Source organism: Lipotes vexillifer, unplaced genomic scaffold, assembly GCF_000442215.2.
Source record: "Lipotes vexillifer unplaced genomic scaffold, Lipotes_vexillifer_v1.1 scaffold691, whole genome shotgun sequence".
Taxonomy (NCBI): Eukaryota; Metazoa; Chordata; class Mammalia; order Artiodactyla; family Lipotidae; genus Lipotes; species Lipotes vexillifer.
In genome coordinates this window covers 3,514,276-3,541,395 of record NW_006788040.1, presented here as the reverse complement: position 1 = coordinate 3,541,395, position 27,120 = coordinate 3,514,276, and the positions used below count along the sequence as shown (strand labels likewise).

The following is a 27,120-nucleotide window of genomic DNA, read 5'->3' as shown; positions in this document are numbered from 1 at the left end:
TGATCAATCTGATGAAAACCAAGGGTAAAGAGAAAGTCTTAAATGCCAAAGGAAAAAAAGACATATTATGTACAGGGGAAAAACAATAAGAATGACAGTTTCTCATGAGAAATTGTAATTGTCTACGTAAGCCAGAGGACCACGGACCAACATCTTTAAAGTAATAAAGGGGGATAAAACTGCCAACCTATCATTTTATATCCAGTGAAAATATCTTTCAAAAATTAAGGTTAAATACAGTTTTAGATAACAAAAGCAGTGAGGATTTGTTGCCAGCAGACCCACACTACAAAAAAGGCTAAAGGATGTTCTTTAGGCTCAAGAGAGATGATACTATATGAAAATCTGGATCTACAGGAAGGTATAAAGAGTATAGAAATGATAAATACATCATGAGATGTAAAAGACTATTTTTCTTTGTTTTTTAAACTTCTTTAAAAGTCAACTGTTTAAAGCAATAACAACAATGTATTGAGGATTTATAACAAATACAGGAGTAAAATATATGATGGCAATAGCACAAGGACAGAAGGGAGTGGATTATACAGTTGTAACATTCTTATGTATACATGAAGAGGTATAATACTAATTCAAGTAAAAGGATGCATATTGTTATCCTTAGAGCAACCATGAAAAAAGTAACACAAAGAGGTATAGTGAAAAAGTCATTAGTAGAGACAACACAGAACAATTCTCAATCCAAAAGAAGGCAGGGGATCTAAAAAAAAAGGTACAAATGAACTTATTGACAAAGCAGAAATAGAGTCACAGATGTAGAAAACAAACTTATGGTTAACAGGGAGGAAAGGGGGGAGGAGGGATAAATTGGGAGATTGGGATTGACATATACACACTACTCTGTATAAAATAGATAACTAATAAGGACCAACTGTATAGCACAGGGAACTCTACTCAATACTCTGTAATGACCTATATGGGAAAAGAATCTTAAAAAGAGCAGGTATTTGTATATGTATAACTGATTCACTTTGCTGTACACCTGAAACACAACATTGTAAATCAATTATACTCCAATAAAAATTTTTTTTAAATCTAAAATAAAAAAAAAAGAAGGCAGGAAAAGAAGGGGAGAAAAAGAAATAAAGGAGAGATTGGGGTAAACAGAACACAAATAGCCAGATAGCTGACTTAAACAGAACCATATCAATAATAATATACATCACTAAATGTAAATGGAGGGACTTCCCTGGTGGCACAGTGGTTAAGACTCCATGCTCCCTTGGGCTTCCCTGGTGGCGTGGTGGTTCAGAGTCCGCCTGCTGATGCCGGGGACACGGGTTCGTGCCCCGGTCCGGGAAGATCCCACATGCCGCGGAGTGGCTGGGCCCGTGAGCCATGGCCGCTGAGCCTGTGCGTCCGGAGCCTGTGCTCCACAACTGGAGAGGCCACAGCAGTGAGAGGCCCGCGTACCGCAAAAAACAAAAAACAAAAAAAAAAGACTCCATGCTCCCAATGCAGGGGGCCCGGGTTCGATCCTTGCTCAGGGAACTAGATCCCACATGCATGCTGCAACTAAGAGTTCACATGCTACAACTAAGGAGACCACGAACTGCAACTAAGGAGCCTGCGAGCTGCAACTAAGGAGCCTGCCTGCTGCAAATAAGACCAGTGCAACCAAATAAATAAATAAATGTAAATGGGGAATTCCCTGGTGGTCCAGTGGTTAGGACTCCATGCTTTCACTGCCGAGGGCGCAGGTTCAATCCCTTGTTGGGGAGCTAAGATCCTGCAAGCTGGGCAGTGTGGCCAAAAACAAAAATAGTAAATGAACTCAATAGTTAGGCTGTTAAAAAAAAAAAAGCAAGACTCAAGTATGTCTTTTTTCTTTTTTTGGCCTCACCACGCAGAATGCAGGATCCCAGTTCCCTGACCAGGGCTCGAACCCATGTCCCCTGCATTGGCAGGCGGATTCTTAACCACTGCACCACCAGGGAAGCCCTAGACGCACTTTTAATAGAAAGACAAACAAGTTGAAAGTAAAAGGATTGGAAAAGATATATCACGCAAACACCAAGCATAAGAAAGCTGGTATGGCTATTTTAATATCAAACAGAATAGAATTCAAGACAAGAAGTATTACCAGAGAGAAAGATATTCATTTCATACAGATAAAAGGACCAAGAAGACATTAAAATCTTGAATGTGTATGCACCTAATAACAAAGCTTCAAAATACATGGAGCAAAAACTGACCAAACTAGAGTGAGAAATAGACAAATCTACAGTCATGGTTAGAGATGGAGAAAGAGAGAAATACAAAGAGTCAGAGAGATGGAGACACAGAGGGAAGATAGAGAAAGAGAAACAGGTACAGAGACACAGAGCGAGAGCGAGGGAGATGGAGGCAGCCTGATCCTAAGAGGCTGATGGAACCCTGAGACAGGGGGTGAGAAAGGAGATGGAGCTTGTTCTGGACCAGACAGGGAGGGACAGGGGCTCTGGCCATAGGAGATGGAGCCATAGCAGGGGTCTGGGCCTGTGGGATCCTGGAGGGGGTGCTGCAGGGTGGGCAGCATCACTTACCTGCTGCCCCATGGAGCCCTGGGGGCCGGGCTCCCCACGCGGTCCCTGTAGGAGGGAGGAGAAGAATGGAGTGCACTGTCAGAGGGTCTGACCCAGGGTGCCCAGGACTCCCCAGAATCCTCCACCCAGGGCCACCTCAATACTCACTCTCTCGCCCTTCTCTCCTGGGTGGCCGGAGATTCCTTTGGGTCCAGTGGGGCCTGGGGGTCCCTGAGCAACAAGACAGGGCCTCAGCCTTGTGCTGGGGCAGGGTAGAGGGGGCAGAGGGGTAGGGAAGGGCACCCCAGCTTGCCCTGGGCTTCTGGGCCCTTCACCACACACCCAATGCCTAGCACACAACAGGAAGTGCATACAGCTCAGTGTTCAGAGCGATGGCCCTGGAGTCAGACAGTCCCTGCATTGAGCTGGAAGCTGCCATGTGCTGGCTACAGCCCTAGGGCAAGAATCTCCACCTTTCTTGGCCTTAGGTGATAACAATACTTGCTTCTTGTTACATGGACTGAATAAGAAGATTCATGGAAAGTATCTTGCACATTAAGTGCTCCATAAATGCTTGAATGAATGAATGAAAGGATGGATGAATGGATGATGGATGGATGGGTGGTTGAGTGGGTGGATGGGTGGATAGGTGAGTGGGTGGATGGGTTGGGTGCGGGGCGGGGGTGGATGGATGGACAGAAGAGTGGGAGTACTTGGAGAAATACTCACTATATATCCAGGATTCCCAGGGATGCCCATGGGACCAGGAGGTCCAGGAGGACCTGTAATAAGACATGATGCCCTCAACAGTACAATGCCAGGAAGTCCACCATCAGCTCCCTCCTGATAGCCAGCCCTAGTCTCTCTGCCATCCCTCAACCCTGCCCCTTACCCTAGACCTGGACTCAACTTACCCATGGGTCCTGGGGGGCCTGGGGGCCCAGTCGGTCCCTGGGGCCAGTAGCTGCTGGTCTCAGTGAAGGTGTTGGACAGAAATGGGTCCCCTGGGGGAGGAAAGATGAGTGAGCAGGGCTGGGCTGGGCGGGGCAGAGTGGGGCAGTCAGTTTTTTTGTTTTGTTTGTTTGTTTGTTTGCAGTACGCGGCTCTCTCACTGCTGCGGCCTCTCCCGTGGAGCACAGGCTCCCGACACACAGGCTCAGCGGCCATGTCTCATGGGCCTAGCCGCTCCGCGGCATGTGGGATCTTCCCGGACCGGGGCACGAACCCGTGTCCCCTGCATCGGCAGGCGGACTCTCAACCACTGCGCCACCAGGGAAGCCCGGGCAGTCAGTTTTAACCTGTCACTTCTGCCAAGCCAGCTTTGACTGCCCTGTGGGACAACCTGCAGCATGGCTGGGGCCACCAGGCACCCACTCCAAGGGTGGGGAGTCAGGAGACTGTTGGCCATGCAGGACCAGGAAGCAGGGAGACACTGCCAGAGTCTAGCCAGTGACATCCAGCAAGTGTTTACCCTGCTGAGCCTGTACTGTCACGTGCCTAATGGGAATAATAATAAAAATTACCATTTTTGACACTTACTTTGTGCCAAGCTTCTGTGCATGGGTGTCATACAGATAAGGAAACTGAGGCTCCGAGACGGAGAATGTTTTGTTGTTGTTGTTTTTTGGCAACACCCCGCCACACGTGGGATCTTGGTTCCCTGAGCAGGGATCGAACCCCTGCCCCCTGCATTGGAAGGGCAGAGTCTTAACCACTGAACCGCCAGGGAAGTCCCTTGGAGAGGGAGAATGAATGAATGGTGCCTGGTCACGCACCAAAGGTATGATGCAGATGCGGTTGAACCTGGCACTCCAAGCGCTGACCCCTGGCAGCGTGTGTGCAAGTCAGGCTTCGGAGAAGGTGAAGGATGCGCGTCAGGGCCCAGCTGGGTGGAAGGGGTAGGGCCTCTCTGAGCACAGAGGCAGGGCTGTGGCCTTGGGAGTTCAGGGCTCACATCCTGCTGCTAGGCCTTGAGCTTCCCAGTGCTCTGAGGGCTGGATCCCGGCCAGCTCCAAGGCTTGGTGGGAGGGCCTGATGCTGGTGGTTCCCAGCACAGGCTCTGGAGGGCTCGTGGATCTGAAGCCGGTCCCCCTGTGCCCTGGCTGTGTGATCTCCCCTCTCTGGCCCTCAGTTTTCCTCAGCAGTGACAACAGCACCCATTGGAGGATCAGGTGACTTATGGCCCAAGGCCAAGCCTGGTATACAGTAGGTGCCTGGCAGATGGTCATGCCAGTCTCACCCCACCACAACCTGGACCTGCTGTGATCCCAAGGGACTCACCATGCTGGGAGATCTGAGCGTAGGGTGGTCCAAGTGGGGCTGGGGGGCCAGGAGGCCCTGGGGGGCCTGGAGGTCCCCTCTCTCCAGGGGTGCCCACAGCTCCAGCCTGGCCAGGGCTCCCTGGGGGGCCCTGCGGACCTGCAATGGAACCAGGGGGTTTGGTGGGTGTGCAAGAGGCAGGGAGGTACAGGGTGGCTGCAAGAGGGAGGGATGAGGCAGCCAGGGGCAGCAGGTACGAGACGGCTCCAGAGGCCACAGGCCAGACTCCCTCCCTGGCCATCTATGAGGGGGATGAACACAGCCCTCCCCTGGGGCTTCAGGACAGTGGACACTTGGTACACAACAGGTGCCTAGCAGACGCTGATTTCCAGAATGTTCTCTCCTCTCTCTTCTAGGCTTTTGCATGAGCTGCCCCCTCTATCAGTCCTACCTTGGTGCTGCCTGGTGTGCACTTCTGGTCATTCTGAGGCCTCACCTAAGGTGTAGCTCCCACTGGGAAGCCCTCCCCATCCCCCACTCCATCCAGGCTGGGTCTGGGCTTCCTTCCTTAGGGCTCCCTTAGCTGCAACGTCCCCCATAAGAACCCTGGTCACATGGGGTGGGCACTGCTATTTCTCCCCTGCCTAGGCCCACCCCTACTAGCCTTCATGGTCTGGGAGCTCCAGGAGGGCAGGGTCTGGTAAGGAAGGCCCCAGCCTGGGCTCACCTGAGCAGGGCTGGCCAGGGGAGCTGGAAGGGCCAGTGTTGTGGGCACTCACCTGGCAGGCCTCTCATCCCCATTGGGCCCCGGCTGCCAGGGTCTCCCTTGGGGCCAGAGGGCCCAGGAAGCCCCCGGGCACCAACTCGATCTGGGGGAGAAAGTTCATCAGCTCCACAGCTCCGGCCTTGCGCTTGGCCTGCCCCCAGCCCTGCCCGCCCCGCTAGCACCTACCATCTCGGGGGAGCAGAGGGGCCCTCACGTTTTCTCTGGTTCCTGGTAGCCCTGGGGTGGAGGGGTAGGCAGGGGTCAGTGGTGTCTCGAGTTCCTACCCCTGCTCCACCAGCTGCTGGGCCTCCCAGGACTCCAGTGCTCAGGGGCCCCTGGAGACCATCCCCTCAGGCCCAAGGGAAAACTAGGAAGACTGAGGCCCACAAGGGGGTCAAGCTGGGAGTCAGCAGCAGGGAGGGGGCTGGATCCAACTCATTGCCACACGGGAGCGTGTTCCCCACTGACCCACTCACCTTGGAGGCCTCCATCCCCGGGGCTGCCCTGGGCAGCTGGGGAACCCCAGAGCGGGGCGGGGTCCTCGGGGGCAGCTGGGGTCGGGGGCACTGCCTGCTCAGTGACAGTCAGCACCGCCACCTATGAAGGAAGAGGACAATAGGGATGGGGTGGGTACCAGGGTCTCGCCAGGGTCAGGCCAGCTCAGGGCCCTGGTGTTGGGGGGCAGGAGGCCACGTGGCTGGTAGAACCCAGCCTGGCGTGGAGACCCGGACTCACAGCGGCCCCGAACTTCATCCCAAGTGACTATGGTTTTCAAAATGCACAATTCATCACATTCATTGTAGAAAAGTCATCACACACCATCACAGTCACCCACTTTGAGTTCTGAGACTGTCCTCGTGTTTGCTGGGCCGTGTGGTTTTTTCCTATGCTTACCTGCATGTTAATAAGTATATTTATATACATTTATATGCATACATAATATTAAATTTCTCTTGGTCTGTTAAAGCACCACAGGCTGCAAGGATTTTTACTAAATTTGAAGGGAAATTTGGGAGGGTCTGGCATGAAAGAGAGGTGCCAAGGTGTGTACAAAACCACTTTTGGACCCAGTGGAGGGGAGAGCCTGAAGAGTCAGCGGTGTCCCCTGAGCCACTTACTGAGGATTAAGAGAGGCCAGAACGTCCGCAGACCAGGAAGTGGGGGGCTGTGTAGACGTGCCCAGAGAGAAGCTGACCCAGAACTGAGACCCAGCCCCCAGATCTAAGCTGAGCTGCCCCTCATGCCGGCTTCCCCTGGGAGGGAGCTTGGGGAGCAGGGTGGGGTTCCTGGGGTGCTCACACCTCATAACGGGGGTTTTAACCCATGCTGTTTAGAAGCTTGGTTTTTCCACTTGATAGATCAGGGGCATCTTTTCGTGTTGGAAAATGGAGGCGTTGTTAATGGCTGTCCAGTATTCCACTGAGCCACACTTGCTCATTATACAACCACCCCTTCTGTTGTTTGGTTTTCAAATTTCCCTCTTAATTAACACTTGGATGAACATCTTTGCAACTAATCTTCCTAATATAAATTCCCAGAGGAGGGAATGGATATGCAGATTAATGTAAATGTATCTATGTGTGTTTAGAAAATCTGGAAGAAAAGATACTTAAATGTTGGCAATCGCTCTCTCTGGGGGCACAGGCGACAGAGGCCAATGGTTTTCTGGTAGGTTTTTTCATGGTGCTGAGTTTTTCATGTTTCTAAATTTAGAATGTCTTACTTTTTAATGGTTAAAAACTTTTTATCTTGAGATAATTTGAGACATGCAATAGATGTTTTTGCTTTTTGGAACTAGGAAGATGGTATTATGGGTGGGTGGGATAAAGGATGAAGGTGACGGGGCAATGAGGGGACCCAGCCACGAGCTCTGGGGGGGTGTCTAGAAGTCTCTGGGTGGGATGGGGATAGGAGAACCTCATGGATCTCCTGGAAGGAGAGCAGGCCAGGCTGCCTGACTGTGCGCAGGCTTCCTGGGGTGGGCGCTAGAAGGGAGGCTGAGAAAGCTGAATGGGAGGGTGGTGCCTGCCTGGCCCGGAAGCTGTTCACCCACCTTGGCCTCTAGAACCTTCAGCCTCTCCGTCAGCTCTGACACTTTGCTGCAGTTGAGACAACCTGCAGGGAGGAAGCAGACTGGGCCAGGGCTCCCAGGTTCCCCTTGGAGCCCCTCAGCCTCCGGGGGCAGGATGGAGGGAGGGGACAGATACCTGATGACCCCAACCCGTGAGACAGCCATCACAGGGAAGGAGCTAAAGAGTCACAGCCTGTCCAAGGTGAGCCATGCCCTGTGGGTGTCCTTTGGCTCCAGAGCCTCCAAGGTAACTGTTTCTCTCAGAGCAGGACCAGGGATCTGACTCCTCATCCAAAACGATGGCATCCCACATGGGCGGGGCTGGCCTCGGCTTGAAGTTTTGGGGACCGACACATTACAGTCCAGGTTGGGATGGCCTTAGGTGTCACGCTCTGACCCTTCTTCCAGAACCACTGTCCAGCTCCCTGGTCTCCTCATTGATACCCCAACGTTATTCATAACAGTGCCGGGCAGCCACTGAGCACAATACAAGCTCGCCTCTCCGGTCCTCACCATAATCCTGCATGTTAGGACAAGTGTCACCCCGTTCACACCTGGGAAGGCTGAGCTCAGAGCAAGGGTGGAGTGAGTGTGTAACAGGCAAAAACCCTGGGTCGAGGCCCAGCGCTGCCCCTTCTTGGCTGCGGGGCCCCCGGCAGGGCACGTCCCCTCTCTGACCCTCAGCCTCCTCTTTAAAGTGGCAACAATGATGCCTTCCTGGGGTGAGGTTTACACAAGTTGATTATGGAAAGCTCCTGGCACAGTGCCCCGCATCCTACAGACACTAGTGTCGTTTCTATAAAAAAAGGAAAGCGGGGGCTTGGACCCGTGTCTGCAAGACTCTGGGGGTCCTGGGTCTCAGGTGCCTGGGCCCAGGTCAGACTCCCCTTGGGGGCCCTTCCTCCACCTTCCAGTTTTCTTTCCAGACTGCAGTGGACAAGCGCAGGGTGCTATCCCTGACCCTCCACTGCTGGGCCCAGCTAGCTGGTTTTTAGGACAGTCACCACCAGCCCCTCCAGCCTCCCCTAGCCCAGGGGGACCCCAAGCAGCTGCCCCAGGACCCACCTGACAGGGCTGTGGGCCGAAGTGCCATCCGCCACATGGCGTTGCCCGACCACCTGGGCTCCAAGAAGCCAGAGGAGCCTACAACTGAGGGACAGTGAGGGTAAGAGCCCTGCTGGCTGTGACATTTTGTTCTGTCCCCCTTCCCCGGCCACCTGCCACTGCAGCCACAGAGGGATCCCTACTCCCCTTAGTGCAAAGGGAGAGAGGCCCAGAGAGGTGGGGCAGTTTACCTGGGTCACACAGCATGAACTGGACTGAACTGGGACAAGGCTGTCAACCTGACGGGGCTGGGGAGGGGGGCTGGCAATGGGTGGGGGCCATGGGTGAGGCTGGGGTCTTCTCCAACAACCCCAGCAAGCTGCATGGGTTAACAGCTTAGAGTCAACAGATGCAAGGTCAGGTCCCAGCCCTGCTAATTGCTGACCTATGTGACTTGTCCTCCCTGGACCTGCTGATTTTCCCATCTGTAAAATAGGATCATAATGTCTCTATACCTCCCGGGCTGGTGTGAGGCCTGAGGATGGCCATGCGTGCAAAGGGCTCAATGAGCACACACAAGGCCTGGTATGCAGTAGGTGCTCAATAAACACAGCAACGTCACCATCTACCCTCTCCCTGCCCCATTTGGTAAGAAGACACCGAAGTGGATCCAGCTCTGGTTTTAAATGAAAACCAGAGGGAGGCTGGCTGCCTGGGAGGGCATGGGGGGCCTGTTCCAGGAGGCCACCCCTGCAGCCACCCCTATGAGGAGCAGGCCATCCTGGCTGGTCTGGCTTTGGGGACCTGGTTCTCTCCATAGCTGGAGGGTTGGGCTGGCCAAGCCAGGGGCGGGGGTTGCAGCTGGAGGGGCTCTGAAGCCAGCAGTGGCAACTGCCCCACCCCCCAGCCCGGGCCTGCCTTTTAAGGCTGCGAAGTGTTGCCTGGGGGGAGACAAGACCCAAATAAGGCACGGGCCTGGCAGCTCAGAGCCAGGCTGTGGGTTGGTGCAGGGAGTGAGAGTCTTCGGGAATTCAAACCAGACGGTCCCTCTGGCCAACCCCCAGCAGGGTGGCTGCCAGACCCTCTCCAGGTCCCACCACAGGGCCTTTGCTCAGGCTGGGCCCGCATCCCCAGCATGCCCTCCCTGCGGGCCTGCGACTTGCCCTCTCACAGGGGGTAAATCTCACCTGGGACAGAGGAAGGGGGTTGGCAGCCCAAGACTGGGGCAGGGGTTAGGGGCTCTGTGGGCAGAACAACAGCAGTGGGGGGTGATAATGCCACCATGAGCCACGCCTGGTGCTAAGCCCAGCTCGATCCTACAAGGTAGGTAATAATAATAACAGCCAATGCTTGTGCAGCACTTATGCTGGGCCCGGCACATTCTAAGCACTTCTCATAAACAGTCTTAACTCACTGTCCTCACGAAGCCCTGTGAGTGGGTGCTAGTAACCCCTCTGCTTTACAGATGGGGAAACTGGGGCACAGAGTAGCTTGGTATTATCACTCCTCTGCCCCCACACCCCGTGCTCAGATAAATGGATGAGTGAATATGAATATTTCCCTTTGTGGGGAAACAAGGCAGAGAGGTAAAGAGACTGGTCACCGAGCTGAAGGTTGGAGCCTGGACTGGAACCCAGGTTAGTCTAACTCCAGGGCCCGTCCTCCTCTCTCCTGGGCCACCTGGCACTGCAAGTCCCCCAGGTTCCCCTCAGCAGAGGCAGGGAGGCCCGGCGCCCATCAAGAATGCTGGTTCCTTAGAAGAACGACCTCGGTAAGGTTGCTCCCAGGTGAAGATGTAAAAGGCCACTGGATGACTGGATGACTGCTTCCAGGAAGTCAACCAAAAGAAGAGGCCGTCCCTCCAACCCCATGGAAGTTTGGGTTTTCTCTGGGATGAAGTTGGGCAGAGCGTCCGCCCTGCCCATCCTCCCCACCACCCTGCTATCGTCTTCCATTTTTTCCATGGCACTTTCCACCCTCTAACATGTTATCTGCTTGCCAGTTCCCCGGTCTGATCTTCCGCCCTCCTTGGCTGGAACGTGAACTCCACCAGGCAGGGACCTCGTCTGTCTTGCGAGTGGCTGGGGACAGTGCCTGGCGCACAGTAGGGCCTCAGGGCTTCACTAAACCTCTTGTTGAGGAATGCATGAATCACTGGCTGAAAATGAATTTAAAGCAAGCAAACAAAATAAAAGGCAAAATAATGTGGACGGCAGACATGACTGTCTTGAAAATGAACATAAGTGTTCTAATGTCACGCCAGGGGGTCCCCGAGTTTTTAATCTGTGAACATATGGTTGGAAATTCTTTTTCAACCCACTTGCTTTGGGACATTTCACTGGGAGCCAGAGAGAACTAGAAAAACTAATGAAAGCATGGTCTGACCAGCAGTGCAGACATAACTGGCTCAAAGAAATTGTGAGTTAAAATTTTTTTTTAAAAAAGGAAAGTTTAAATAACAAAAACTGTCAAAAAGACCAGAAAATATTGGTTCTGGATTCAAGATTCACAAAAAATGGCCCCCCAAGCTCTCCCTAAATTCTAATAAACGGACAGAAATACTTTAAGGGATGAACCAGGTTGTAAATGGCCCTATACCACACAAAATTCCAGTACATAAAAAGTCTAGGGCTGGGGGAGGTGTCCTGTAGGATAAAAATGTCACATCCCTCCCACTGGTGTTGAGCCAGGGCCCCTGGAGCGGGCCCCAGTGGGCTGAAAGGCCCCCTCACCCCAGCCTGGTGGTCCACCCTGAAGGGCCCCTCCCCAGCCCCAACCTCACCCTCCAAGGAGCTCCCTGCTAGTCCCAGGACCACAAACCCTGGCTCCACCCTGGGACCCTGACTGTGGGCCACTTCCCACCATCTGGGAGGTCCCAGCCAGCCCTACACACACACACACACACACACACACACGCACGCGCGCTACCTTCTCATCCCCACAACCACTGCCCCCACGTCACCTCCTCCAGAAAGCCTTCCTGCACAGACCAGGGAACCCACCAAAGCCCCCCACCAACAAGCTCTCATCACTCCATCTTGACCTCCACAAGGCCAGTGCCATCTGCAGTTTCTAGTCCTGTGCCCCACTAAGCAGCCGCCCTTCCCTCTGCCCAGTGTCTCATGTTCCTTCTCAATAGATCCTCATGAGAACACTGAGGCCCAGAGAGAAGAGGCTGCCCGTCCACACAGCAGGACCAGGGCAGGAGAAGAGGGGAGCAGAGCATGGTGTTTAAATCCCACCCTCGGCTGGGAACAGGGGTATGAGACGTTGGCAGTGTCCCTGGGCTCCAGTTCTGACTTTCTCTCTGAGGGGCTTATTCCTTCATAACCCTCCCCCCAGGTCTGCTGGGTCCAGTGACCACAGACCACATGAGCGCAGCCTCCCCTGCCCCAGCCCAGCTCCCCTCCCTGGAATTTACTTTGCAAATGTAAATATTTGCTACTGTTGGCCTGAGCCAGGGTTTGGGGTCAGGGCTGGGGCTGGGAGCTCCAAGAACTCTCCAGCAGCCCTCTGGGAAGCCCTGGTCTGTGTCTGTCCTGGTCCCTCTGCGGGTAAAATGAGGTTCCCACTCATTTCCCATGCACCCACTTAACGCCAGACCCGTTCCAGGAAGCAGAGAGACAGGATTAGTGATGAAAGGGTGGGGATCCTCGGAGCCAGGCGGGAGCGCCAAGAAGGTTACAGGCAGAGAGGACAGCCACTGCCCAGGCTCTGGGGTGGGAGAGAAGGCCATAGTGGGCCCCGGGCAAAACAGAGGGAGGGCAAAGCTGGGGCACCTCGCTGGGGCAGCTGGGAGGGCAGAGGGGGAGCCTCCCAGCTGGGGGTGGAGGATACACTGGTGGGAGTCGGAGGTGGGGGCCACTGAGCCTCCCAGACAGGAGTGGAGTAGATGGGTGGCAGATATGGGCAAATTCCAACAGCATTTAACCTGCAGGATTCTGAATCTGCAGAGTAAGGCACAGGCTTGGCACTGTACCTGGCATTTGGTTAGAGCACAAGAGCCATGTTTGGGAAGGGCCCAGCCCTGGACGGTGGAGAGGCCGAGGGGCCCAGGAATTGCTGGGCTGGAAACTCCGTCTGCTTTTAAGCTTTTTTACTATGTGACCCTGGGCAAACTTCTTCCCTTGTTGCTCCCCACCACAGAAGACAAGGGCTGTGGGGGTCCACGGATGGGGCAGGGACAGGTGTGAGGGACAGATGGGGACAGTGAGGGGGTAAGTGGAGGCAGCCCAGCTCTGGGTGAGCCCATGGGAAGGGGAAGGTGAGGGAGCCCCCTCTCCTCTGTCTTTCTATCTGGGAGGAGCTGGGGCTGAGGCTGGCTTCCGTCAGTCCCAGCTGTCTGAACACGTGCCCCACGAAGTCCTTGGCCAGTGCTGCTGCAGAGGAAAGACCTCGGCTCTGGTCAGACTGAAGGGCTTTGAATCTAGCTGTAACCCAGAGCAAGGCACTCTTCTCTCCCAGCCTCAGTTTCCACAGTTGGACCTTCTGTACCGTGACATGATGGCACGATGCAGGTGAGTACAAATCATGGTGCCCAGCACAGAGGACAGTGGCAGCTTTCCTCCCCCTTTATGTCAGTGGCAGTCATAAAGTCTACATCATTATGACTGCAGGAGGGTCTGAGGCAGGACGACATCGTAGACCTCAGGTCAGAGCCCTTGGGAGAATCCCAGCCATGATGTTTACTTGCTGTGTGACCTTGTGTGAGACCTATACCCTCTCTGAGCCTCACTTTCATCATCTGGACAATGGGGTTGTTGGGTGAGAGATCGGTCTGCGGGGAGCCCCTAGAGGCAGGGTGATCACTACAGCCCTACCCTCAGCAGAGCCCAACAGTCCAGGCCACTCAGGGGATCAGGACCAGCCCACGTGATGCATTCTGGCCTTGGCCATTCCTTGCCCATTGTTTCTGGTGGTAGCAGGCAGCCAGGTGAGAGCCTGGGCCAGTCTCCTCCCTGCCATCCAGCCCCAAGGCCTGGAGGCACTGGCAGATGGACGCTTGGTCAGGCTGGCCCCAGTCCCGGCTCTCACATACTGAGTGACCCCAGGCCAACCCCCTCACCTCTCTGAGCCTCAGTTTCTCCATTTGTAAAAAGGGAGCCATTCTAGCCCCTTCCTCACGGTTGTCAAGAACATCAGAGAAACCATCCTCACTCATTATCACGGAGTGAACATTCCCAGTGTACAGATGGGAAAACCAGAACTAAAAGTCATGAAGTCTGCTGGCCTCACAAACATCAAGTCCAGAGAGTAGAGGCCTGTTTGCTGAGCAGCTGACTGAGAAATGGGGTCTCAGAGCTGGGAGGCAGGGCAGACTCCCCAGCACAGGGGGCCAAAGGGGAGAGGAAGACATTTATTAAGTAGCTATGTTGGAGGCATGTCTCTGGTCCTCATAATAAGGTGTGAGGCAGGCACTTCTCCGTCTGAGGCGACTTTCAGATAGAGACGGGGTTCAGAGAGGTGAAGTGACTTGCCCCAGGTCACACAGCAGAGCACAGCTGATCCAAGGCTGGATTCTGGAATGACAGGTGTTTCCTTTCCCTCTTCAGCTCACTCTGGGCCCTGTTGCCCCTAGTGACGGAGCTCTTTGACCTCAGGTCATGTCACAACACCGGACAGACCGCGAGGGCAGTCACCAGCAGGGAGAACAGCTGGGGGAGCCCAGCCTGAAGCTGGCTGTCATAGGAAGGGCAGGGCCCGGCGTGGGTCAGCAATGTCCTCATGCTGCCCCGTCCCCATTCCCAGGGCCCCAGCAAAGCAGTTTTCTAGTATATCCAGGCCTTGGCATCCCTTTACTCGGCTCCAACCTCATGGGTGTGGAGAGGCCCTTCCTCTCCTGTCCCACTGGGCATCATGCCACGTGCTGCCCTCCAAGGGCTGCGGCCACCTGCTTCATTTCACCCTTGCAACATCCCTGGGAGGCCGACTGTATGATCCTGCCCATTTCACAGGTGAGGACACTGAGGCCCAGGGCAGGAGAGCCCCAGGTGTTGCAAGAGCACAAGGCAGCTTGGTGCCCTTTAGAGAAAGTGCCCCTCCCTCTGAGAGGGCACGAGACAAGTGCCTCCTGAACTGCAGCCTCCCCGCCCCCCGGCCTGATACCCCCGCACAACTACTCAGACGGTGCACGGGGAGTACCTGGCCCAAGGCCACACAGCTGGTGTGTGGCAGAGCTGTCCCGCCCCCAGGCTGGAACCCCAAGGCCCTGCCGAGGGAGACATCAGGGTTGGCCGGGCCCCAGTCCTTGTCTCGCACCCCCACCTCACCCCCGCGGCAGAGCCCCAGCCCTTGGCTTGGTCGTGGATGCACAGCCTACAGCTGCTGCACTCAAGGGCATGGGCGCTGCCGCCACCTGCTCCACGATGGCCCCATAGACCTGGGAAGGTTTGCCCTTGGAAGGGGAGCCAGGGACAGAGTGGCCTATGTATAGGCAGGTGCTCTGCACCCAGGGGGCCCCTGCACCCTGGGGACTCGCCCCCTCCTTACCACCAGCTCCTCTGTGGCCTCCTTGGCAACAGTCCCTCCTGGCTGCCTCCCCTTCTCCCCCTGGGGCCCTTCTGCCTCCCCCTCTTCCTCCCAGCATGCAGGGGAGGGCGCTGTTCCTGGCCCCCTCCCTTCCCTCCCTGTCTGCCCCTCCCAGCCTCCCACATCTGCCTTGGTGAGAGTCTCAGCCAGTCTCCTTCCCTGCCATCCAGCCCCAAGGCCTGGAGGCACTGACACATGGATGCTTGGTCAGGCTGGTCCCAGTCCCAGCTCTCACATACTGCGTGACCGCAGGTCAACCCCCTCACCTCTCTGAGCCTCAGTTTCTCCATCCGTAAAAAGGGCTGCCTCTCTGTACCGGACCCCTGCTGGACGTCGAGCAGCTCCCCCCTCCCTCTGGCCGCCCTGCTCCTCCCCGGCTGTGCTGGGGGCTCTCCCACCCCACATGGAAACCACCAGGCTCCCTCCCTGCCCCACTCCATGGGGAGTCTGCCCCCACCCCGTGTGACTTCACCTCTCTGGGCCTGCGTTGCCCCATCTGTGAACTGGGGCTGCTGTGGGGTCCCAGGGAGGTGAAGTGTGTAAATCTCTCAAGAAACATCTATGAATGGTGCTATAAGCATCACCCTCCCTTGATTCGGAGGCTGTGTTTCACACATCGGTGTTTCTGGAATCAGAATGCATCTTTCGACCGATAGTCACATTAAGGTGCTACTTGGGGGCCCCGAATGCCTCTTTCTATTGAGGGGCCTATGGGCCTGGTTCTCAGGCTGGCTCTAGGCCAGTCCATCCTCTTTCTGGACATTCTTCGGAGCACACTGGGTTCAGCCAGGCAGTGAGGGTGGATGCAGCCTGGACCCCTCAGCAGAGGTAGGCGCCCTCGAGGAGACGGCACTGCCGGTAGCTGTGTGGCCAGGGGAGGGGCGGGCTGCCTCCTCTGCGCCCCTGCTGGGTGCTTGGCCCCAAACCACCAAGCTGCACACAGAGAAGGTGGGGGGAGAGAGAGGGGCCTCTGCCTGGGACACACTCCGCACACAGGGTGCCCAGCTGAGTCCTCCCATCCCTGAGGGCCTGGGGGAAGCCAGGCAGACCTGGGTTTGAATCCTGTCACTTAGGAGCTGTGTGCCCCACATGCCCTTGTGTGCCCACCACACAGCCTTGTTTTCCTCACCTGCAGACTGGGTGTAGCCATCCCGACCTTGCTGACCCACTGCACTAAGTGGTGCTTTGCTTCCCTGCACCATTATCACCTCCCATGGAAATGTCCCCAAGTTTGGAGGAAAGGCTTGGGATGCGTGACCTAAGACGTGAGCTACCCAGCATGTATGAAATTCCTCCAGGGATCCTGACAGTGTCCCAAGAGGCAGGTGGTCAACACCCGTGGGAGAGCAGACACCCACTGTGGCCCAGCTGCGTCTGGCTGGCAGCTCTGTGCGGCAGCCCCAGTAAGTGTGGCGCTGCGCCCTTGAGCACCTACCAACTCAGCGACGGTTTACAGCTCCCTCCCACACACCTGAGGGGAGGCACCTGGTCCGCCTGGGGCAGTCCTACCTTCCTCGCAGCTTGACCCCGAGCGCCCAGGGCAGCACCTCCACTCGCGGGCTGTCACCGTCTTGTACATCACCTTGTATGTGGGTCTCACCACGGTTCTGTAGCTGAAAGAGCGCCCAGGTGGCCCGGTTCAGATGGGCCTTCCGCCACCCCTCCCACCATCCATGGGGACAAGCCCAGTGCCTCCAGGCTCCTCTGCCACCTCCAGGTCCCTCTGGAGCCTCTTTCCTCATGCATTCTGGGCCTCAGCCCTTCCATTCCCTCCCCAGCCCCCGGCCGGGGGGATCTAGAAACGAACTGGACAGGAAGCCCCTGCGAGCTGGGCTAGACTGTCCCCAGCAGTGAATGCTCACTGAGCGAAGGCGTGCAGGTGAATGCTGGAATCCCTCCCCCAGGAAGGCCCAAGAGCCAAGGGAAGGCGCTGGGAATGGACAATGGTCCCTTTGTCCGCCCACCCTTGGGGTCCCAGGCATCTCCTGCACGGGGTCCCAGCCCCAGCACCAGCTCTTCAACCAGGCCGTGCCTACAGTGGGAACGCCAGCAGCTCCTACTCCACGCGGTCTTGCTCACCTGTTCCCAGGGCAGCTCATGGGCCAGGGGCAATTCTGCAGCACGCGCTGCAGGTAGGTGCCATTCTGCACGTGGCACGAGATGGTGCGGGTCACCACGTATGAGCACCAGTTCCTGAAACAGACCAGCAGAGAGGAAGCTCAGATGCCACATGCAGCCCATGTTCTCTCTGGGAGCCCTGAGTCTCCAGGCAGGGAGACCCCTAAGCTCTCCGAGTTCTTTGGGCCCTGGTGGGAGTCTCTGAGCTGAAGTGGCTGAGCAGTGAATTCCAGAACCCTGGAGGGGACAGCTGTGCTGGGTGCTCTCAGAGGTCTTGGGGAATGAGCTGCAGGGGCCCAGACGGGAGCAGGGCAACTTGACTGGGGCTCTTCCTCCTCAGCATCTCCTTTCCAACCCTGACCCCTCCAGGCCACCACTGCCTCCCACCTCCCACCTGGACAAGGGCAGTGAGTGTCTTTCCCCTCACCCTCTCCCCAGAGGGAGGGTCAGACAATGGAAACCTGGCGGTGTTCCTTGCTTAGCCCTACCCTCAGCCCTCCAAGTCTCCTGCTCCCACTCCTGCTGTGGATCCCTCACCTCCAGGCCTTTGCTCATGCTGGACCTGATGCCTGCAGCACCCTTCCCCCAATTCTCTTCCTGACACCTCCTACCTTCAAAGCCCCGCTGTGCTGTCACCTCTTCCCTTGTCCTCTTCCACCTCTACCCCCATCTGAGTAGAAGCGATGGTTCCCTGCCTGGGATCCTAAGCGCTCTGTATCCCTGTCATGCTGAATTAAGCTGGTGATTCATGTCTGCCCCCTCCCTCCCTGAGGCATGTGAGAAAGAGGCTCTGTCTCACTTATCCTCAGGTCCCCTCTGTGTGACAGCTGGGATGCACAATCAATATCCCAAGCATGGAGGACTGACTTTTTCAAATGCCAACAAATAATCACCTTGCACTGCACATACTGAGCACCTACTGTATGCTAAAGGTATTTACATCATCTTCCCACAGTGAACCAGGAACCCCCCCCCATTTAACAGAGGGGTAAACTGAGGCTCAGGGAGGGGAAGACAATTGTTCATGTTAAAGAGCTGGTGCATGGCGGATCTGGATTTGAACCCAGGAATGTGGAAGGCTCAGCCTGGCCCCCACCTCCATCCCAGAGGCACCGTCAGCTCCCGTCTCCTCCCCACCTCCTGAGCCACGGTCTGTGGCTCTGTGAAGCCTTCAGCCTGGGAACATGCTGACCCTGGGCTCCAGGCCACAAAGGAAAGTCTGGTGGGGTGGGGGCTCAAGCTGAGAAGGGTCACCTGAAACGGTCACTCCTTTCCCAGCACCAGCAAAAGAACGCAGGCCCATGACCCCGTGCAGAGCTGAGGGCCGGTGAGCACCTGGAATGTCCCAGCCATCACGGAGGTGCCTGCCACCTCGGAAACCCAGCCCTGCAGCTGCGGCCCCACCCCCACCCAGCCCACCTGAAGGAGAAAGTCTTTGGCGGGGACCAGTTGACAAACTCACTATGGGACTCTGCAGAAGTAAGTCCCTTCACCGTTCTGTGTCACGTTGAAATCAGTCCAGGAGAAGGAAACACCCTGGCCGACTGCACGGAGGTGGGAAAGCCAGAGAAAGGTGGCTCTGATCAGCCCAGTGATGGGGCAGGAGCTCAAAAGAGCCCTCGGCCAGGGAACCCACAGCAGATGTGCCAGGCGCTTGTTACAGCACTTTCAGGAATGGCACAAAACTGGAACAGCCTAAGTGGGACCCCTAGACACAGAGAACCAGGTGTGCCTGCTTAAGGGGGAAAAAGTATGTGTGGACCAAGAGAATGACATTTCTATTAATACATGAAAAGCAGAGAAAGCCAAAAGACTGTAAATGTATGTACATATAAAGCTATGTGTGTATTTTTTTTTTTTAATTTTATTTGGCCACGCTATGCAGCTTGTGGGACCTTAGTTCCCCAACCAGGGATTGAACCCCGGCCCTTGGCAGTGAAAGCACGGAGTCCTAACCGCTGGACGCCAGGGAAATCCCTATGTGTGTATTAAGTGAGGAAAAATCACATGCCTAGATGAGTTCCATCCACTCAGTCCCCTGTGCTCACAGCAGCCTCCGTTTACCCATGCCAGGAGCTGTGCCCAGGGCCTTCCACACACCTAATTATAAGTGCCACTTTACAGATGGGAAGACTGAGGCTCTGGGGTCTGGGATGTGCCCCGGGCACCCACGATGAGCGACACAGTCACGGTTGGAACTCAGCTTCTTCTAACCCCAGGGCTTATGCTCTTAACCACAGGCTGGAAATGTTTCTCCTAATGAGCAAGTGGGGATTTTATAAGTTTAAAAAGATGCATTTCAAAAAGGCCCCCCAGTGCTCGCTTCGGCAGCACATATACTAAAATTGGAACAATACAGAGAAGATTAGCATGGCCCCTGCGCAAGGATGACACGCAAATTCGTGGAGCATTCCATATTTAAAAAACAAAAAAATGGTTCTGAAGAACCTAGGGGCAGGACAGGAATAAAGACGCAGACGTAGAGAATGGACTTGAGGACACGGGGAGTGGGAAAGGTAAGCTGGGACGAAGTGAGAGAGTGGCATGGCCATATATACACTACCAAATGTAAAATAGACAGCTAGTGGGAAGCAGCCACGTAGCACAGGGAGATCAGCTCCGTGCTTTGTGACCACCTAGAGGGGTGGGATAGGGAGGGTGGGAGGGAGACACGCAAGACAGAGGAGATATGGGGATATATGTATATATATAGCCGATTCACTTTGTTATAAAGCAGAAACTAACACACCACTGTGTGTTAAAAAAAAAAAGGCCCCCCACCCGTTAGAGCCTCTGGGTCCCCAGAGCTGTGGTTTAAAACCCACTGGGATCTTGTTTGGGGGGACATAAGCCCCTTTGGAGACTGATGTGAGTTGTCGCTCCTCCCCCCAAAAATGCATAAAACGTGGGGTACAAGTTCAGGGGGACTCAGGGGCTCCCTGAGCCTGTGTGATGTCCCCCAGGCTAGCCCAGGGGCTCTGTGAGTGGAGGAAGGAGGGAGGGAGGGAGCAACCTGGGCAGAGGATGGCCAGAGCATGGGACACAGAAGGAGGGCCCTGGCACGGACTGAAGACTCCATGCCAGTGTACAGACTCACACACATGCATACACATCAATATGCACACGCACATGCAGACATGAAAGCACACAGACACGCTCACATATACAACTTCCAGACACACATGTCCATGTGCACACACAGACCTACATAAGTGTGCATGCACACACATACTACAGCATGCAATCAGACCAAGGTCAATCTAGCAGGACACATAACCACAGAAATGACTGTCCAACTTGCACTCGGGCCAAAACCTGCAGACACAGGGTCATGCACCCTCACACACAAGTGTGCACACACCCCTCATGCCCAGCCCCTGGACTGGACTGGGGGAGGCGGGCCTGTGACTGCCCACAATTGCCCTAGCAATTCTTTTGACCACGGGGGAGCCAGAAAAAACAGTTTTTTTCTTCTTTCTTACTTAAAATCTTCCCCATGTGAGTTGCTGCCTGGTTCCCTGCTTATTTCCCACCAGCTGGAGTTTGCTTGAATCCCCTGCTTAGGAGACACAGAGCTGATGGCCGGCTAGCAGACATTTTAGACAGGAGGGGACACTCTGGCCAGGTGGGGTTCAAGGTCAGCCCCTCGTGCCCTCCACCTGGGGGGTCACCAATAATTATGCGCTGCCCCTCCCTGACCTTGAAGACCCAGCCCCACGGCTGCCAGGATAAGCCCGAGCTCCTCCGCAGGGTCCTAGCCTGGCTCCACCACCCGCCCACCCCTCCGTCCACTTTCCAGGGGCGCTGCTGGCCTGAATTCCACAGCCCACCACGCTGCCCGTCGCCCTGACCGCTGGGTCCTGCACACTTGCACTGGTGCTCTCCCTCCTTCCTGCCCTCCCTCCCATGCGCATCTTCTCCCCACCTCAGATCTTTGCATAGGAGATTCCCTCTGCCTGGAAAGCCCTCTCCCTGCTCCAGCAAACTCCTATTCATCCTCTGGGTCTCAAGTCCTGAGGCTCTGGGCACAGTTGGGCACCTGCAGGGGCCCCCCTCAGCCACTCACAGCAGCCCTGAGCTTTTTCCTCCCCCGATGGTGCTGGGGGAGGGCGCTGGCGGGGACCAAGCCAGTATGGGGCTCAGCCCAGGGGCGCTCAGGGAGGTTTGCTGAATGACTGAATGACTGAGAACAGACAGTGGCCCTGGGCAGAGGAGCCGGGACCCAGGTTCCCAGAGATGGGCACAGTCCTTGGAGGCCCCGCCCCCATCCTGCTGCCCTTGGGAGCTTCTTTTCTGGGACGTGGTTGGTGATAAGCCACACGGGAACTCGATGACGCTGGGTTACCTCCTGTGGGATGGGACAATGGCAGGGGCTGAGAGGAGGCAGCACTTCTCTCCTGGGCCTGCCACTTCTGCCCACTCAGCACCTCCTGGGCCTCCAGAGGCTGCCAGGAGGAGAGAAAACAGGCCAGACCAGCTCGGCCTGGCACTGGCCGCCCCCACGAGGGGGCCCCCCCCATCTGCCCTCCACCCCCTGCCACGAGGAGCTCAGGGGACTTTGTCTCCACGGGGCCCAGGGCTGTGATCCGGAACAGTGATAGGGGCTAATTGCAGGAGGCAGCCAAGCGGGCTGGGGGCCAAGGGCCGCTATGAAAAGGAGAGGAAAGAAAGAAGACCCACAGGGTGGGGGTGGAGTGAACAGATCCAGAACCCCACACCAGAGGCGAACCCCACACACTGGCTCTGCTGCTTCCTAAGTTGGTGACCTTGGACAAGGCCCTGACCCGCTCGGGGCCTCACTTTGTCCATCTGCAAAATGGGGACAGCAGACACTCCTCCTGCAGGGGAGGTTTCACGCAAAGGCCTTAGCGCAGCGCTGACGGCTTTTGGTAGTTCTTGTTCCTGGACCGTGACATAGGGCCCACACCAGGCGGCTGTGGTCCAGGGGCTTCCCTGAGGGACACCAGCACTGTACCTTCCGCACAAGGTCCTCCCCTTGACTTTTTGATAGGGATTGTCAGGCTCTGCATTTTACCAAGTGGAAACTGAGGCCCCAAGATAAGTCACCTACCCAGGTCACCCCTGTGGGTATAGCGCTGGGGTCTGAGCTCTCAACAGAGGGGGTGGGGAAGAAAATTCTCCACTTTCCTTGATTCTTAGATTTGCCCAAAGGAAGCCAGTACTGCAGGGAAAGAAGCCTGGACCAGGACACTGGTGACGGCTTCAACTCTAGAGCCACAGCGTTGAGACACTGAGATGGGTCATTAAAGGCTGGAAGGGCCCTCAGAGGGGCAGGAAGCACCCCCAGCAGGGACTGGTGGGGCAGACAGGGGCAAGGGCGAGACAAGGCAGCTCTGCACAGTCCTGGACACCCTGGTTCCGGGGGTCTCAAAGTCTTGCCACATTCTTGGGCCTGGGGGCGGCTCCTTGGATGCCTTCCCGGGCCTCCCCCTCCCCAGGCACAAAGCCTCTTTTCTCCCTCTGGTCTCTCGGCTGCCAAGGGGTGCCTGGGGCACCGGGATAGGGGTGGAGGGAGGGCTGATGGGGAGCAACATCCCCATGCCATCTCCAGTGATGCTGGGATGGGGCCACAAGGGGAGGTCCTGGCAGCCAAGAACCAGATTCCTCTGGCTAGGGGTCCCTCCCCTCACTTAATGTTGGTCATAGCAGGAACCACTGTACATCAGGCCCTGCACTGGTTCCTCCCGTGGGGGACTGTCCTCAGAACAGGCCTGTGTGAAGGGGTTGAGGGGAGGGAAGAGGGGAACTGAGACCTGGGGCCCTGAAGAGACCTGCCTGAGGTCACACATTGAGTGGGTGACAGAGCCAGGAATAAAACCCTGCTCTATCTGAGGCCAGAGCCCCTAATTCCTAACCATGACCTGCAAACCTTTCTCAGCTCCCCAAGCTGACAAAAGCTCACCCTCCGCCAGGAGAGCTGCTGGGGTGGAAAGTACACTGGATCTGGAAACTGACTGACTTAGATTGAGGTGCCTTTTCCTCTCTAAGCCTTGGTTTTCTTTTTCTTTTTTTTTTTGGCCTTGGTTTTCTTATCTGTAAAATGGGAGCAACAGCATTGCCTACAGAGCTTTTGTGATGCTCAGGCCACTGTGAGCCTTCTATGACCAGATGGGGTGACAGTCCCCAGTGACCACCAGATACCTGCCCACAGACACCATCCTGCTCCCACATAGCAAGTCCTGGGGGGCAAGGAGCCCAGGCTGGGAGGCAGTGGACTGGCTGAAGGGCAGTCCAGGCCTTATGCCTTCTCACCATCATCCTGAGCTTGACACTGGGGACCCTGGGGGTTCACATCCTTGCCCTAGGCAGGTCATGTCCCCTCTCTGAGCCTCACCTTCCTCCTCTATGAAATGAGGACCATAAAAATGTGTGCCTCCCATGGCAGTTGGGAAGATTCTGGAGGGTATAGGTACAGGTGAAATGCCAGCCCAGGTCAGCATGCATGGTGGTGGCTGTGACATCTGCCAGCCATCAGTCCCTGTCTCAAGACAACTGCTCCTCTGGCCTCTGATGCCACGGCCACCTCTGCCCTCCAGCCCTTCCCACGTCACCTGCTCTTGCTAGCCCAGCGGGGGGCACGCTGGCCCCTGACCACTGGGAAAAGGGAATTTCTGAAAAGAATTAAAGAATTGAGCCTGTAGGGGGTGGGGGCCGGGCAGCCCTTTGAATGGGATGAAAAGGCCTGGAGAGGCCTGGCTACTCCGTATTGTCTGCCTCAGACAACAGCGGCGGCTGGCCCTCGAAACGGGACCCCAGCAGGGACAGGGGCAGGGGCAGGGGCTACAGCCAGGACAGGGGCCTGGGTAGGTCCAAACAGTGTCACCAAGGCCAGAAAGACACAGATTTGAATCCCAGTTCTTCTATTAATGGTCAATGAGCCTAGAAGATTATGTTAATTCTCTGGGGCCTCAATTTGCTCATCTGCTAAATGGGGACAAGTGTTCCCTACCTCATTCAATCCTTGAACACTGCACATAAAGGGGCCCCTCATTGGTATTGGGAGATGCTCCATAAACACCACCAGATAGAATGCTCCCTGCTCCTGAGAGAGCAGCAGGAAGACAGAGCACTTGCTCCTAGTGCAGTCCCTGGGGGCCGACACTGACCCTCGGTCTGTGAAACTCCACCCCAGTCTTCTTCCTTTGAGAGAAATAAATAGCTGGGATACTAAAAAAAAGCCAGGAGCAGAGTAAAGCGCGGAGGGTCCCCCAAGTGGCAGCTAGAGGGTGTCCTGGGCTTCTCCTATGTGCAGGAAGGGGGCCCTAGGGAGAAGGTGGGGGAAGTCTTGGTGGTTTCCTCCCTCGGGGGAAACCACCCCCTGGAGCTCTGGAGGTGAAGTGGTGGGGGGTGGAGAAGGCTGTTGGGGGACTGCCGGCTCTGTATACGTGAAGTAGGTGACCCCCGCAGGGCCTGGAGCTTCTGCCAGATAGCGGGGAGGCCCAGGGTTCCTGCCCCAACCCGGGCTGGCAATGAGGTGGGGAACCGGGTCCCTTTCCCAATCCCGGGCTTGCACGGAGTTTGTGGGGGGGCGGTGCCTGGAGTCCCTGTCCCCAACCCCGGGCTGGCAGGGCACAGAGGTGGTGCGGGGGGTAGGGGCAGCCCTTACCTGCGTGCAGAGAACGGGGCTCCCCCAACGCTCCACGCGGCGCTGCCTCCCGGGAGCAGGAGCCCGAAGCAAAGCAGCGCCCAGGCCCGCGGGCCGCCCATGTTGCGCCCGGCGCCCTCCACGCGCGGACCCTCGCCGTCGCCTCCAGCCTGGCGACCCCGCCCGCGCAGCCAGCCGCCCAGGACGCGCGGATCCCGGTTCCCAGCGCAGCGGCAGGAGGGCGGGCAGGAGGCGGGCGCAGGGCGGGGGCACGCGTTCCCGGCCTCGCCCGGCCCCTCCGCGCGGCCCCCCGCCCCTTGCGCCGCCGCTGCCAAACCGGAAGGAGCCCCGGGGGTCGGGCGCCCCCGCCAGGAAGGCCTCCAGGTGCCCACCTGAGCCTGGCGCCCTGCGCCGCGTGGCCCTTTTGGGGGCGCGGTGCCAGTTTCGAGGTGCCCTCCCACGTGTTGCAAAGTGGGGAGCTGAGGCCGGGCCACGGTCTCAGACGCAGCCAGGACCCAAACCCAACAAGCCTGGGCTAATGATGCGGGGGCCTCATACCCTTTTTGAGGGTTCCAGTTCCCGAGCCACGAGGGACGGTCCATCCATGCAACAAAGGCTTCCTGATCAGTGAACGCCACTGTGTGCAGGGCACCTCACCTCCGCTTCACATCCTCTCTTGGTTTAATCTTTAAACCACTCTGGGTGAGGTGGGCACAATTATCCCCATTTTACAGAAGGAAAAAAGGAGGCCCAGGCACTCATAGTCCGCCTGGGAGAAGACCTGGGCTGACCCCATAAAGTCAGTGTCCACTTTTATCACCATTTTACAGATGGAGAGACTGAGGCAGAGAGATGTCATCTGCCTAAAGCACCCCATCAGTGGTTGGAAGAGCTAGGATTCAAATCCAGGTCTCCTGACTTCAGAAGGGGTGTCAGCTCTTTAGCACAATTAAGGAAGAGTGCAGACATCAGTTGCTCTGGGCCTGGGTTTCCCCATCAGTGACAAGGAAAGGACTGGCTTACAGTGGAGTTACTTCATCTGGGGTACATGGAGTTACTTCATCTGGGGTACATGTGAATTCTACCAAAGTGTATGAAAGTATGGTATGTGTGTGTGATACATATGTGTGCAGGTGTGATGGGGGCATGTGAAATGTGTGATGCCTGTATGCATGTGTGTGATGTATGTGTCTGTGACAGGAGTGTATGTTTATGTTCTCATCAGAGGGCACCCAGACCCTCCCCAAACTCCAGGACAGTCTCTGACCTCCCCCCCACCCCCTTCTGCCAGAACTGATGGGCAGCAGGCAGTCCCAGGCTGGTGAAGCCCCTACCACCCTGGCAGTGCACCAGGGACCTGTCCTACGGGATCCTGCTGTGGCTTGTCCAGATCTAGGATCTCTGCTAGAAACACTCCAGCAAGAAGGGCATGCTGGCCCTGACCTCTGATTCCTGGGACTACCTCTCCTAGACTCACCAGAGCAGCACAGGGCCCTGGGCTGAGTCAGAGGGGGGAGGGTGTGCCAGTGGAGAGAGCCGACCCCTGTCCCCCGAGGGGGCAGGCAGTGAGAGCTGGGTTCAAATCCTCCCTCTGCCCCCTCTGCCCGTGTTAGCTTGGGCAAGGCCTGCCCCTCTCTGAGCCTCAGTTTCTCTTTGTAAGGAGAACAGTTGCACGTTCCTTATGGGGTGTGTGCAGGAATGAGATATGCCTTGGCCCCCACAGTCCCCTGCTTCACGTGGTTCCCCCAAGGGCTCCTCACATCCTCCAACAACATCATCACATCATCATGGTGCCAACTTTGCCCCCCTAGGGGAGCTGCCTCCCTCCCTTCCATATGTGATTTTTGGGCACCTCTATGTGCCATCTGTCTGACCCCCAAGAAAAGCAGCTTTGCACCTCTCTGGTTAGTTCTTATTTTTGACACAACTAGATCAGTTACTTAATCCTCTAGATAACTTGACACTCTCAAGGGGCCATCTCATGAGATGGTCCCAGGCCCATCTGAGGCCTGGTCAGGTGGCCACGATCAAAACCCAACACCCCAAAGGGCACTTTGGAGGGTATGCAGCTCTTTAGGAAGGGGAAGTGCTGGGCAGTGGCTTCTGTCCTGGGAAGGCTCAGGAGGGCCACAGAATGAGGAGGCACTACCACATCTTTTTGCAACGTGTCTGAGATGCTCCTGTGATGAATGGCATACATGCTCCT

General features: G+C 56.2%; 1 protein-coding gene across 2 annotated transcripts in view; it reads right to left on the bottom strand.

Moving 5' to 3' along the window:
- The window catches only part of EMID1 (EMI domain containing 1), a 40,263-nt gene extending 15,117 nt beyond the window's left edge, over positions 1-25,146 (bottom strand). The window contains exons 1-12 of one of the 2 annotated variants that reach the window (XM_007461158.1): positions 24,936-25,146; positions 17,270-17,383; positions 16,700-16,803; positions 8,684-8,767; positions 7,601-7,662; positions 6,024-6,144; positions 5,561-5,650; positions 4,803-4,940; positions 3,437-3,526; positions 3,252-3,304; positions 2,691-2,753; positions 2,544-2,588 (exon numbers count right to left, since the gene is read on the bottom strand). In XM_007461158.1, the coding sequence (XP_007461220.1) occupies positions 2,544-2,588; positions 2,691-2,753; positions 3,252-3,304; positions 3,437-3,526; positions 4,803-4,940; positions 5,561-5,650; positions 6,024-6,144; positions 7,601-7,662; positions 8,684-8,767; positions 16,700-16,803; positions 17,270-17,383; positions 24,936-25,036 (1,065 nt within the window). In that variant the 5' untranslated portion in view covers positions 25,037-25,146. The remainder of the gene's footprint in view (positions 1-2,543; positions 2,589-2,690; positions 2,754-3,251; positions 3,305-3,436; positions 3,527-4,802; positions 4,941-5,560; positions 5,651-6,023; positions 6,145-7,600; positions 7,663-8,683; positions 8,768-16,699; positions 16,804-17,269; positions 17,384-24,935) is intronic. The other variant, XM_007461159.1, reaches the window with a different exon arrangement.
- Between the last annotated feature and the right edge of the window lie 1,974 nt (positions 25,147-27,120).